The 14,910-nt window shown below is 33.7% G+C and overlaps 1 protein-coding gene across 1 annotated transcript; it reads right to left on the reverse strand.

Annotated features, from left to right (window-relative positions):
• Positions 1–2,350: 2,350 nt before the first annotated feature.
• On the reverse strand, positions 2,351–3,927 carry LOC134264728 (short-chain collagen C4-like). Its single transcript, XM_062746989.1, has 4 exons — positions 3,700–3,927; positions 3,529–3,615; positions 3,046–3,282; positions 2,351–2,595 (listed from the first exon to the last, which is right to left on the reverse strand). Exons 1-4 carry the CDS (start codon positions 3,851–3,853, stop codon positions 2,351–2,353), a joined length of 723 nt encoding a protein of 240 aa, XP_062602973.1. The 5' UTR covers positions 3,854–3,927.
• Between the last annotated feature and the right edge of the window lie 10,983 nt (positions 3,928–14,910).

A 14,910-nucleotide genomic window follows, 5' to 3' on the forward strand; every position in this document is an offset into this window, starting at 1 on the left:
CCAATTCCCATCCCCCAACCCCCAGCCACAAACTTCTTTTTACGTGGGATATTTAGATATTTGTTACACTTTAAAAAGTAAAATAACCACTTAGTCTGCGCAAATTCAGTTTCACTTGAGAAATGTTATATACATATTTTTAAAGTTTTATTTCTTAAGTGCAATATATGACTTTTTTCACTTGTTGTTTAGTAAAATTTTCGGTTGCCATGGTAATGAACAAAATATCAATATTATTAGTTTACACAGAAAAATATTGTGTATTCTACACTTTTAAAATTTGATTGGTATTCAATAATTACAATTGAAAAAAAAATTAGATTGACTTTCGAATTCGGCTTACTTGTGCCCATATTATACAGACTTTGTCCGAAATTTATTAACCTCAGCCTCCAGCCTCGGTCAATCAATACCTCTCCAGGTCTGCATTGTCAAAAGTGCAGGGGTAATCCTCATCAAAATCATATATATCTTTTTTTTTATAATCAGATTGCTGTATTATTTAAACTTAAAGAAATTAGACTGCGCAGTTTTGTTGCAGATATTGGTAATGATACAACATTTTCAGGAATTCGTAAAATTTTGACGGCTCAAGAGTCTCAATGACTTGCTACCACTAGCATGAAAAGTAGGTCATTGATTAACCATTTGAGAGTGATCAAAAAATAAATACTACAGACACAAGTCAAGTAATTGATTTTTCATTTCAATAAGTATATTGTAGAACGTTTTTTGCCTAGTTAACATCCAAAAAGACACAACTTTATGTTGAGGAATTGCTACATACTGATTCTATTTAAAAGTATTTGTTGCTATGTGGATAATTTCTGTTGCTTTGGATATATTATGATCTTAGAATATTTTTAAAACCTGGTTTGACAATGCTGATCCCGAGCAATAGCCATTTCAACTCTAAAACTCAAATGTTTTTAAAAATCTTTTAAAAACATCGATAAATATGTACTAAAAATAACTTACAATGCTTTGTTGCTAAGGAACATTTACTGTTGCCATGGAGATAACCTATTGTAAATTAGTCATAGGTATACAAGGAAGAATATTTTATAATATATTATCTTAAAAATTGTTTTTGGTACTCAATGATTACAATTTATATGATTTTTCTACCAATGCTTTAGACTTTCACCATTTTTAATTTATAAAACCATCCACTTCTGTTGCCTAGCAACAGATAGTAAATTTCAAATTTGCAAAACTTTTTATTTTAAATTTTAAGAAAGCCTTTCCTGTAGTTTTACAGGAAATAGATGAAACAATTGTACTAAGATGGTGAAACGAATAATATCGACTTGATTTTTACTAAAATCAAGCAAAATGCTGAATCAGCAAAAAACGGGAAACATGTACCTTTAGCTGTACCTGTAGTAAATATATTAGAGAATGTTATTTCTTTTTATTACATTGTCAGAACACTTCAAGAGTTTATCTTTCTTGTGACACTAAGGAAGAAAAGAATTACTTTTTAGATTTTTTTGTACAAAGCCTTCAAAATGAGTGAAATTTCATCAATCTCTAAAGAAAAATTGGCCGTTGCTAAGGAAATTTCTTTGTCCAGGTTTCCATAGTAACAATGACCCAAATTATTTTTCCTTCCGCATACATGGCTTATACCCCGAGGAAAATCTATGGGTGAAAAATCATTAATTTCTGAGAACCTCATGTATCACCTCCTGCCTGATTCTTACGTGGACCTGTACTTAATATATATGAAATGATGACGTAGTCAAATTTTTGTGAAACATTTGTCTGCTTTCTCCTTGATTAAATTAAAAATTGGTTGAGTAAATTTTGTTTTATTATTACAAATTAAAAAAGTATAATTTTTACGAACCTTTGATATTACTCATACTGCCAAATTTAGAAATGTATCAATTAAGCTCATCCTAGTTACAATACTTGTATTTTTACTCATTCCGGGCCATTCGAACAAAAACAATGATTCATTTTGTTAGGATAGGTAGGTAGTTTTTACATAATTTACCGACTAGCTTTCTTCGATTTCAATCAAACTATTGAAAAAGGAAGTTTCTATAAAATAAATTGTGTAACCACTTCTTTGTAAGAATACAATACATTAAATTATTTGGTATTCTAAAAACAGAATTAATATTTCCTAATAATGTAGAACTTTTTTTATTTGCGGTTCTTTATTTAGAGCGCATTAACACAAATCAGAAATATTAGGTATATATATAAAATTGGATGCATTTCTAGCTTGATTGGCTTCAGAATATCTTACAAAAACCAAAATACAAAGTATATTCAAGCATATGTTGATCAACTAACAAAATCAAACACGTAATGATTGTAACAATATGTTTATTTTATTTTACTTTTTCGAACAGACGACACAAAGTAGTTCTTTTCCTTCAACATATGGTGGACATTTCAAAGAACCACATCTGGCTTCCACAAAATAAAAAAGGTAGCCATTTTTATTAGCATGGCCGCCATGCAAGGTGTCGGGATTCTTATCCACGCAAGTGTAGCTCGTGCCAGCCGAATGATTGTAATACCCAGCCATTAGGTATCCCTGGTACTCGAGGTTCCAGCCCTTATAACAATTTTCTCTAGCTAAAGAAGAATTTTTATATTACTAAAGCTTCGTCACTTAAAAAATTATTGCGCTTTTTTTTTGAGATATCAAACACTTTTATCCTGAAGCCCTCTTTGCATATCAGATCGACTGAGTAACATTTTTATAAGTGAGTATAAAAACATTGGTCTATAAATTGGTATGAACATATTGTTTTTGCAAACAAGGTCATATAAAGACGACAGAATTTGAGAGATTGTCACTTTAAACGAGAATGTCTAAAGCTCTTGAAGAAAGAATCGTTTGTAAGTACACGTATTAGTAAAGTAGATGCTTGATCGTATATATTTATTTGAAAAATGCTCTACATGAAAGTATGCATTACATACTTAAAAAGGATAAGATTTTTTCTATTCATATGTAACACTACATCCATCCATTTTTACAAAATATCATGCTTATAACAAGGCTTATTCGTGATACATCACCTGGAAATGTTTTCACAACAGATCTATCATGGACAAGACAAAGAGCACAAGGTACGTCATGCTCATGGTATGAAGCATATTGACTTATGAATGTATCCGTTTCGTACTCTGCTCCAAATACATAAGCCCTTCTGGCATCTATTCCATCCACGTGCTTCCCCCACTCTGGATCCCTCGGTAAACAAAGAGGATCTACGGCTGCTCCCATATGTGAATAATGGGATCCCCCGACGAATCCTATAAAATGTCCTTAAAATTTATTTTAGTGAAGAAAATGAACCATGACTTTTTGGGGGAAATTGTTTATGCACTCAGATATGCAATTTTCATTTTCGCAAGTAAGGGGTGTATTGATTGATATTTATAACAAACTACATGTATATCTCAAATCCGAATGTACATTGATGTCAGAATGATTGAATTCTTAAAAGAGATGTTTTTTAAAAAATATTCAATCGTTTTGAAATGTTAAACAGGAATTACCTGAATAAATAAGTTTTGCGTTTGAGGGACAAGTCTTCTTTCCCCATCTTGTGTAAACAATGTTTCTGTTTCCTTTAGTTTTGCTTTCTGAAGAAGAATTTTGTATTCTATATTTCTTTGTAAAATGTTAATTTAAGATACAATACAGTTTTCATGTTTGTGTGATCATACCTTTTTCCTGTATGGTAGCGTTCACTTCCTCCCTGAACCTTTTCATAGATTCCTCTATGACGTCAGAGAAACTTTTGAATTCTCGCCTCAGAGCCTCTACCTGATATGCTCCTAAAGCAGACGACAGCTGTCCTGTTAGATAACCCTGTAACATGTCTTTACAACTTCCGGTCTGTGTTTCTCCATGTGTCGTTGCAAAAAACAAAGTCCAGGTTAAATAAAACTCCAACATCTGAGGAAATTTGACAGAATAAAAATAGATAGTCTAGTACTGTTTTTCCAAATGCATCTTTGTACTGTTTAATTGCAATCAATTTACTCATGAAAAATTAGCACCGTTTTCAAATTAAAAAATGCTTTTGTTTATGAAATCATAGATTTTCTTTTATTAAAAATATATCTTGATTTTTCTATACATACTATTCCTTTATTAAAGCGTTAACTTCTTACCTTGATAAACGATTCTTTTCCGTGTAGTAGAAAAAAATATTTATTCATGTGAATTGTTTATATTTATGTAAAAATGTAGGAGTTTTAATATTGAAGACGAACAGATGATACATATATCAACCTACATATTGACTTCAAATTTATCACGTAGAAAATAGATTAAAATGCAATTATACATACGTGCATGTTTGAAGTTGCTCAAGTAGTATTTAAAAACCTCAAATTTAAATGATTTGATGGATACATGTATATTATAAATTGATTCATAATATTTTAGAATTGCAGGCAATCTATGTCCCGTGTAATAAATCGATGTACTGTGTCATTAAACAAAAAATACAAATACTTAGTAGATACTAGTAGATAGATGCTTGTGAAAACGAAACGTAAGTGGGAAATATGTACGTTTCGAATTCCTGCGTCACATAATTGAATCAAATATATGTACATGTATGAACAGTTTGATGAATCTGGAATGTACATTTGTGGTTCATCTCTTTTTGTGAATAATAAAATATGAAGGTAACTTTTAGCCATCGATCTAAAATGAAATCTACAAACAATTCTATTTCTGATATACAGGCATAAATACAGAGCTCCGGGAATAACAAAGATGAGATCAGATACCAAGGAAGAGTATATATCTCATGTTGAAAGGTTACGTTGGCTCATGTGTCCTATGCTTTGATAATGTATAAGAAATATTCTGAAGTCCACTCAACTACTAAAACAAAGACCTGACCTGATTCGAAAGAAGTCAGTCTCAAAACGGCCGATTACAAGGTTATACTGCCGACCATAGAATAAACGAAATGTGCTGACTTTTAGCACGGTTGTTGAAATCCCTGTAATATAAACTTATATGTGAATAGTCTGCCTTTGTTTAAAGACCGAGTCTCCTAAAAGAATGCTCTAGAGAAGCGAATACGTTTGGAGACATAAACACAATATGCAGGTGATAGCGGACTATTTCTGCATAAATGAGAAGAACTGACAGTGGAAAAAATAAAGTCCTGTCATTTGTCATAGAATTTAGTTGTAAGATGGATTTTGTTATCTTCAGTCAGTAAATTATTTAAAAATGTAACATATATGATAGACTGTGTGATTTGTCTAATCTAAGTAAAATGATATTTCGAATCGACTTCTATTGTTACTTGGATGTCCCCGTAAACGAAGTTTCGGGGGTATATAGTTTTTGTCGTGTCCGTCCGTCTGCTGTCTAGCTGTCTCTCTGTCTGTCTCTCTGTCTGTATGTTTATATGTTTGTCCACAAACACGTAAACCTTGCTGATATCTTTTGATTAAGAGAAACTATGGCTTTTTAATTTCAAATGTGTATTCCTTGTGACAAGACCTTTCTTTGGGTCCCAACAATTTTGACCTTTTGACCTTGACTTTGGAGTTTGACCAACCTTTACACAAAAATTCAAAACTTTTACTTTGGTCATATCTTTCGAACAGTAAATACCAGGGCATTTATGCCTCACATATGTATTTTTTGTTGCAAGACCTTTCACTGAGTACCAGCAACCTTGACCTTCTGATATTGACCTTGGAAAATTCTTTACTTATGAAAAACTTTAGCCTTGGCCATAACTTTTGAACATTAAGGGCTAGGACTTTCATACTTCACATATGTAATTCTTGTGAAAAAACACTTTATTGCATACCAAGAACTTTTGACCTTGGAGTTTGGCCTACTTTTAAAATACAACCTTGAACATAATTTTTGAGGGGTAAGGACTAGGGCTGTCACATGTCTAATCCTTGTGACAAGGCTTTTATTTGATATCAAGAATTTAGACCCTTTGACCTTGACCTCGGACCCATTTTTACACAAAAAATCCAAACTTTACTTTGACCCAATTTTTTTTTAAACAGAACACACTAGGAATTTCATATTTCAAATATCAATCCTTTGTGGCAACACCTTTCATTTGAAACCAACAATTTTGACCTTTTGACCTTGGAGATTTTCGAAAAAACTTTAACATTGGCCATACTGTAACTATTGAATGACGAGGGCTAGAGCTTGCATACTTCACATATGTAATTCTTGTGAGAAGACCTTTTATTGGATATAAACAATTTTGACCCATTTACCTTGACTTGGAATTTGACCTTCTTTTAACAAACTTTAACCTTGACAATAACTTTTGAAAAGTAAAGGCTACACCTTTTTTATTTCACATATGTAATTCTTTTGACAAAACCTTTCATTGGATATCAACATCTTTGACCCTTTGACCTTGACCTTAGACTTTGACTTACTTTTTACAAAATTTAACCTTGGCCATAACGTTTGAACGGTGAGGGGCAGGGCTTTCATACTACACTTCAATCAAAGCGGTTTCCGTATTTACCGCGAGTTCTTGCAGTGTGAAATTGATCGCGGTTTAACACAGGTAACACAGGTAAACTCAGGTAAAACTGCGTACCTATATATAATCTTTAAGACAATACCTTTCTTCAGAAAACCAACAACTTTGACCCTTTGACCTTCCCGAAGTTTGTCCTACCTTTAAAAACGTAAATCTTAGTCATAACCTTTGAAGAGGTGGTGCTAGCGTTTAATATTTCACATAGTTTGTATTTTTTGTGAAAGTCCTTCCTTTAGGTACAGTATATTTGATCTGCATTTGAGAAAGCTTAACTTTCGCTATGTTGCCATTACGGGTAATCAGTGTTTCATAAACACATCTTGTTTGTTTGAAAGAAAATCGTTTATATACTGAGCGTCGAGTAAGGAAAATTTGTCCTCTCACTGTTTATTTTGCTTAAAATCGTGAAAATAAAATATATTTGCTAAAAAACAATGCAAGCGTATTCTCCTTCTCATGTGCAAGTTGATATTTATTTCTTTATTTCCTTTGTTCAAAAAGGTGTACAGCACTGACGTGATGGACCCCCGCCACATAGCCCCTTGTGATATGTACCAATGCAGTACACCCAGTTAATTTGACAGACGCCAACTTTTTTCAAACATTGTGTATCCTGTCCTGCCAATGATTGAAATAAATATACATTTATAAATATAAAATCATAATATTTCGTCACCAATATTATATACATGTATATTGTTTAAACAGAATTTAATTTTATGAAAAGAATTATTTTTAATGCTTATTTTTGACATATGCTTAAATTATTTACCTATCAATTTGAGTTTAAATAGTAAAAAGGAAATTTATCGGTCCTTCGGATGAGACCGTATAAACCGAGGCCCCGTGTCACAGCAGATGTGGCACGATAAAGATCCCTCCCTGCTCAAAGGCCGTAAGTGCCGAGCATAGGCCCAAATTTGCAGCCATTCACCGGCAATGGTGACGTCTCCATATCAGTGAAATATTCTGGAGAGGGACGTTAAATAGTATACAATCAATCAATCTAAGGAATTAGTGTCAATCCTCTACATCAAAGAGCGTCTGACTTGTATGCATGATATAAATTGCGTAAATGTGTTAATTGAAATTAAAGTGAATCCCGTATGTTGTGTGAGAGAGTCAGTTTTTTCTGGACATTCCATCATCAAAAAAATATAGTTTTACTCTGGACTATTCCGAGTTACCAAAACGTTTGTGTGTGTGTGTCTGTGTGTGAGCTTTACAACCTGTCTTTGTTCTCTGTGACTTGATTTGATTTATTTTTCAAAATACAAACTTTAACTTTTTATTGCTTGACTTACGTTTAATAAATTTTCATCACAAGTTCACTTGTGTTACTTTAACCAAATATATATTCTATTAAATTAATGATTCCATCTTCTTTGTTAACTTTAAATTGCTAGAAATATAGTGTAAAAATCCAGAATGAAATAAAGAATGTTAAAAATGACATTATTAATTGTCGGAAATGCAATGCAAAATTCCGGAAATAAAATGCAGCAAAAACTGGAACCTCCACTTACCCAAAGAAACTAATACATGTAGTACATGTACACATTTCGATGCTCGATTAAACACTCTAATCGGCACAAGTTTTAGAAATTAAAACATTTATATATAGGAAAGTTTAGTGACGCATACTAATCTTTTTTTCATTTATTTGTTAATCTGCGAATAAAAAAAAATGTCGCGTATGATTATTGGTTAACATTATAATAGGTTATGGATTAATCATGGATTTCAACACCAGTCCTGACCTGTACGTACCTGAACAAACTAACCAATTGACATTCTCGACTCTGAAGGAAAACATTGTATCATTAGAGGGAAGGGGGATTACGTATCGCGATGAGAGGAAATTTTTAAATAATCTCTTTTAGTCCAATAAACACGAAAGAATGGCTTGGAATATTTGTATGCAACTACATGGCTTTCTCAGAAACAATTTTGCATTTGTTAAAAAAAATTCTAATTATTCATTTTTTTCTCTCGTATTCTGAAAGCTCGGAGTGTATATATTTTAGGCGCTCTTCCGTGTAAAACAGCATGTACTGTGTTACAATCATGTACCCGTAAAATCGTGTCATAGTAATATTCTTTTTATTCGAGGAATAAAAGAAATACATTCGGTACAATACAATTATAAGTTATGTATCAATTCATGCAAAACTCAAAGTTGCTTCATTTAATTTTCGATTTTCATGAGAACTGGAAACGTCACTTCCACTTACAATTTACTGTGCGCATTTGCCATGTTTATTTGTATTTGCTAATTTAAACAACATCGCAATTTTTTTCTGATATAAAGCAATTAGAATAACTTGATATAGGCCCGTATGCATGTAACGATTGCAATTACTTCGAAGTGGAGGGGAGACGGGGCCTAAAAAATCCTCGTACTACATGTGTACCTTTCCAATAATAGAATCATCCGTACAAATCAAAAACAAGTTGCAGTATTGATATCCCCAATTTTTCAAATAACGAGACTATAATGGACTTCACAAGGGTAGAATTTAACATTAATCTATGTACATGCGCAATTAAAATCACTATCAAAATTGGCAGAGTGATCGATAGGTCATCCTGTGTCACCTATCAGTGTAACCAATGAACTCGTCCAGATATCTGAGCAGCAGAGAAAAGCAGCACATTTTATTCATTCGTCAAAGAAAAGAATCCGACATTTAACACTTTTAAATCTTTGAATACACATACACGTTCAAGAAAACCTTTATATTTGTGTCTAGAAATATTCTTACGATTAACGCAAATAATCTAGGACTCGAGTAAAAATCAAAGAGCGGTAATGTTGACCTCATGAATGTATATATAGGTCAATGTGCGATCGATGAACGGCTTTCATAACAGTACACACACACAACAGTCAGAGTCCGCGGAAAATTCACGATGCATGAATTAAATGACAGTGAATTATCTTAACAATGCTTAAGCTTGAATTATTTTTTTATAAATAATAATGATAATGCTACATTGAATATTAATCGAAGGAAAGATGATAAGTATTTCCCCCCTCCCCCGTCTTGTTATCTAAACTTAACACAAGGAGAAAGTTGTCTCTGAATAATCTGTATGACATCCAGCTAGAGAATACGTTAAAAACTTATTTAAACAAAGTTAAACATTCAATTTAGCTATAGGTATATTATTCTTGTCCACCCTATTACATTTATTTCAGTTATATACGTGTTATATGCATACGCACATAGAATTCTTCTTCACTTGCCATATAAAATCACTTACCTGTACATGGATTATAAAGTTTTCTGCTCATTTAATAACACATCACTCGAACAAAATAACCTTTTCGTGAGATCAATAAGATGTTAAAGAACCCATTTCTAATCGATAACCATATCGAAATATTTACCGTTTTTGAGTTATAGAGCAAAAACTTTCAAGGTCTTTCAAGGTCCCTAAATCCCTAATTTGAGGGGCCAGCCCCTTTTTAGGGATGTCAAATGATAGATCTTTAAATTATGCACAATATTTGTTCAACATGTCTTAACAAATTATTTTTAATTTAAAAGATACATATGGAAATATATGTCAATTTTTGCGCTTTAAGGCATTCTCATTTTTGACCCCTATCTAGCACCGTTTTGAGGGCAGAAATCGAAAAAGAAAAAGCGATGTGCACAACTTCAATTCTTCTAGTATTTGAATTCAGTAGAATTTCTGCTCCAGCTTTTGTCGTTTCTGAGCCTTTGTCTGGAAACGAACAGTACCAAATTTTCATTTAAAGGGAAATAACTCGAAAGCGGAAGAGAATTTTTGAAAATTTTGAAAACATTCTAATTGAGTTTTGTAACGTTTAAAAACTCTGAAAATTTGAGCGAAATCCGTTAAGAAATGAGCGAGTAACAAGGTCTCAAAGTTGGCGTCTAGGAAAAAAAAAGAATAACTAGAGCCGAGCTCGTTGCAAAGCAACGAGTAGGTCTTCCGTCCTGTTTGACCGGAAGTAAAGTTTATTTTTAACAAAAATGCCAAATAACGCCCAGAAATAGCTTGAATCATCTAAAGCTATGTTAAATAATGCAAAATTAAGCCATTTTTGCTACTTCCGGTCTGACCGGAAGTGACGACGACGGACGGAAAATTATTTTTTATGCTCCCAGAGACATTTGTTACCCAAAAACTTGTCAAAAACGGCAAAAATACTTATTTTCCGACTACTTCCGGTTTGGCCGGAAATGACGTCGCCGGACAAATTTTGACGACGCCAATAGATTAAGCTTGACCTTTTGAACAACTTTGCTTCTTTGACGTATTACAAATTCTATATAGATTTTGAGATATAAAGAAAAAAGTTTCGGCCCCTCTAGGCCCCTAATTTTAGGGGCCAGCCCTTTTTTCGATATATCATTTGAAAGATCTTGGAATTCTACACTTCTTTTGTTCTATATGTCTTAACAAAATATTTCTAGGTAAAAAGATATCTTCGAAGAAGTGTTAAAAATTGTGAAATTCGTGATACGTCTATTTTCGGGCCATAGCGAGCGCCGACGTGCGGCACTTCCGATAAAAATGAAATACGTTATACATATCTACAGACTTTGGTCTATCATACCTGAAAGTTTCATGTTTCTATCTTGAGCCATTATTGAGAAAGTCTGCGGACAACCTGACCCTTCAAAAATCATAAAATCGACAATATCTCCAAACCGGAAGTGACGTCATCCAATCGGAAAAAAATGCATAAGGTTCAAGTAATGTAACATAAGTCCTGAAAGTTTCATGGAAATCCATCAAGCCGTCTTTGAGAAATCGCGTGCACAAAATCGGTAAGAAAAAAAAGAATAACTAGAGCCGAGCTCGTTGCAAAGCAACGAGTAGGTCTTCCGTCCTGTTTGACCGGAAGTGCACCTGTAACTCTCATTAAAAAAAAAGAGTAATGAAGTTCAAAAATGGTTTAATCTTCCAAATCTTTATGAATTAATGCAATATTAAGCCATTTTTGGCTACTTCCGGTTTGACCGGAAGTGACGTCGACGGACTGAAAATTAAGATTTAAGCTTCCAGTGACATATGTTACCCAAAATCCTGTCAAGAACGGCAAAAATATGCAATTTTGGACTACTTCCGGTTTGACCGGAAGTGACGTCGCCGGACGTATTTCGACGACGCCATTCGATAAAGCTTGATATTTAGAACAACTTTGCTTCTTCGACGTATTACAAATTCTCAATACTTTTTGAGATATAAAGGAAAAATTTTCGGCCCCTTTTGGCCCTTTATTGTAGGGGCCAGCCTTTTTTCGTTGATATCTTTCAAAAGATCATGACATTCTTCACATCTTTTGTTCTATATGTCTTAACAAAATATTAACGTGTGAAAAGATATTGCAAAAAATGTGTTAAAAATTCTAAATTCCCAATAGGTCTCTTTTCGAGCCATAGCGAGCGCCGACGTGCGGCACTTCCGGAGAAAAAGTGTGGTGTGTGACAAAAGAGCACATATTGCTCTATCATCGCTGAAAATCTCATGTTTCTGTCTTAAGACATTTTCGAGAAAAATGATGGACAATGAGACCCCCTGAAAATCACTAAATCGCGGAAATCTCAAAACCGGAAGTGACGTCATCAAAACAAAAAATTATATATCAGGTTTGTTTGATGTTCTATCAGTCCTGAAAGTTTCATCAAAATCGAACGAGCCGTTTCCGAGAAATCGTGCACACAAAATCGGTAAGAAAAAAAAACAATAATAATAATAACTAGAGCAAAGCTCGTTGCAAAGCAACGAGTAGGTCTTCCGTCCGGTTTTGACGGAAGTGCCGGAAGTGACGGAACAAAAGAAAGCAATGAGCTAAGTAGTCTCCAGTGACTTTTTAATTTCAATTTTGCATCAAAACCTTCAAAATAAGCCATTTTTTGCTACTTCCGGTTTGACCGGAAGTGACGACGACGGACGGAAAAATAATTTTTTATGCTCCCAGAGACATATGTAACCCAAAAACTTGTAAAGAACGGCCAAAAAAAAACAACGCGTTTTCCGACTACTTACGGTTTGGCCGGAAGTGACGACGCCGGACGTATTTTGACGACTTCAATAGATTAAGCTTGACATTTTGAACAACTTTGCTTCTTAGACGTATAACAAATTCTTAATACTTTTTGAGATATAAAGAAAAAACTTTCGGCCCCTCTCGGCCCCTGATTTAACGGTCCAGCCCTTCTTTCGATGTATCATTTGAAAGGTCTTGGAATTCTATACCTTCTTTGTTCTACATGTTTTAACAAAATATTTCTAGGTAAAAAGTTATCGTAGAAAAGGTGTTAAAAATTTTGAAATTCTTGATAGGACTATTTTCGGGCCATAGCGAGCGTCGGCACTTCATACTTCCGGTGGTTGTGATATACGAAATTCACTTCTCCAAAGGTTGCTCTAGCATCACTGAAAATTTCATGCTTCTGTGTTGAGTGGTTTTTCAGAAAACTGCCGGACAAAGTGACCCTCTGAAAATCACTAAAACGCGGAAATCTCAAAACCGGAAGTGACGTCATCATAACAAAAAATATATATCTAGTTTTTTTCATGCTCTATCAGTCCTGAAAGTTTCATGTGAATCGAGCGAGCCGTTTTCGAGAACTCGCGTGCACAAAATCGGTAAGAAAAAAAACAATAATAATAATAATAATAACTAGAGCAAAGCTCGTTGCAAAGCAACGAGTAGGTCTTCCGTCCTGTTTGACCGGAAGTAGTTTTCCTTTTTAACGAATATGAGAAATAACGCCCCAAAATTGGTTGAATCCTCAAAATCTATGTTAATTAATGCAAAAATAAGCCATTTTTTGCTACTTCCGGTTTGACCGGAATAGACGACGACGGACGAAAAAATTATTTTTATGTTCTTAGTGACATAAAATACCCAAAAACTTGTCAAGAATGACAAAAATACGCGTTTTCTGACTACCTCCGGTTTGGCCGGAAGTAACGTCGTCGGACGTATTTTGACGACGCCCGTAGATTAAACTTGAAATTTTGAACAACTTTGCTTCTTTGATGTATTACAAATTCTCAATACTTTTTGAGATATAAAGGAAAAACTTATGGCCCCTCCAGTCCCTTAATTTTAGGGGCCAGCCCTTTTTTCGAGATATTATTTGATAGATCTTGGAATTCTACACTTCTTTTGTTCTATATGTTATCACAAAATATTTCAAAGTAAAAAGATATCATAGAAAAGGTTGTAAAAAAATTGAAATTTGCGATAGGACAATTTTCGGGCCATAGCGAGCGCCGACGCGCGGCACTTCCGATAAAAATGAAATTCATTTTGCACATCTATAGACTTAGGACTATCATACCTGAAATTTTCACGTTTCTATCTTAAGCCAGTTTTTAGAACGTTCGCGGACAACCTGACCCTTCAAAAATTATAAAATCGAAAATATTTCCGGACCGGAAGTGACGTCATCAAAACGGTAAAAAATGAATCAAGTTCAAGTAATGTTACATGAGTCCTGAAAGTTTCATGGAAATCCATCGAGCCGTTTTCGAGAAATCGCGTGCACAAAATCGGTAAGAAAAAAAAGAATAATAATAGGTAAGAAAAAAAGTGAAAAAGAAACCGAAGAATAACAAGAAGGTCTTCCGCTGAAGACGGAAGACCTTAATAGTGGAAAAGAAACCTAAGAATAACAGTAAGGTCTTCCGCTGAAGACGGAAGACCTTAATAATAAAAATAGTGGAAAAGAAACCTAAGAATAACAAGAAGGTCTTCCGCTGAAGACGGAAGACCTTAATAAAAGTGAAAAAGAAACCTAAGAATAACAAGAAGGTCTTCCGCTGAAGACGGAAGACCTTAATAGGAATAATCTTAACCATCAGAATCAGTAGAAGGTCTTCCGCCTGAGCGGAAGACCTTAAAAAGCGTTTTAATGACCCCATGATATCAATTCATCTAACGATCTGTATGTAATTAGTTTGAAACTTTGTCCAGTCCAATACGAAAAATCGTAATATTACTAACATTTGATGATGTCCCACAAACAAAATTTATTACAAAGAGAATGTATTCGTGTGACAAAGTGTTCAATACTCTTTGCTTTGATAGGAAGACATTAGCTGCAATAATGTAGCCCTCTCCGATTTTTCTCTGATGTTTTCTGGAGAGGGCTACAATTCCACAGCATCTCCGTAATGGTGCAAAATATTTTTCTTTAAATACGGGCGACTGCAGGCAGAATAAATTGTTATTTTCAATTTACTTCTAATAAGACGAAATTTTTATATAAATTAGATATAAATCAACAGAACGTATTATAGTTCCAAATTAGTTTATTCACAATTTTTGTTTTTATGACGCCACAATCTAGTCCGATTTTATATCATTTTTTAGAAAGAGGAC

The sequence above is a fragment of the Saccostrea cucullata genome, unplaced genomic scaffold, assembly GCF_032062105.1.
Source record: "Saccostrea cucullata isolate Sc308-1 unplaced genomic scaffold, CSIRO_AGI_Scuc_v1 ctg3161, whole genome shotgun sequence".
Taxonomy (NCBI): domain Eukaryota; kingdom Metazoa; phylum Mollusca; class Bivalvia; order Ostreida; family Ostreidae; genus Saccostrea; species Saccostrea cuccullata.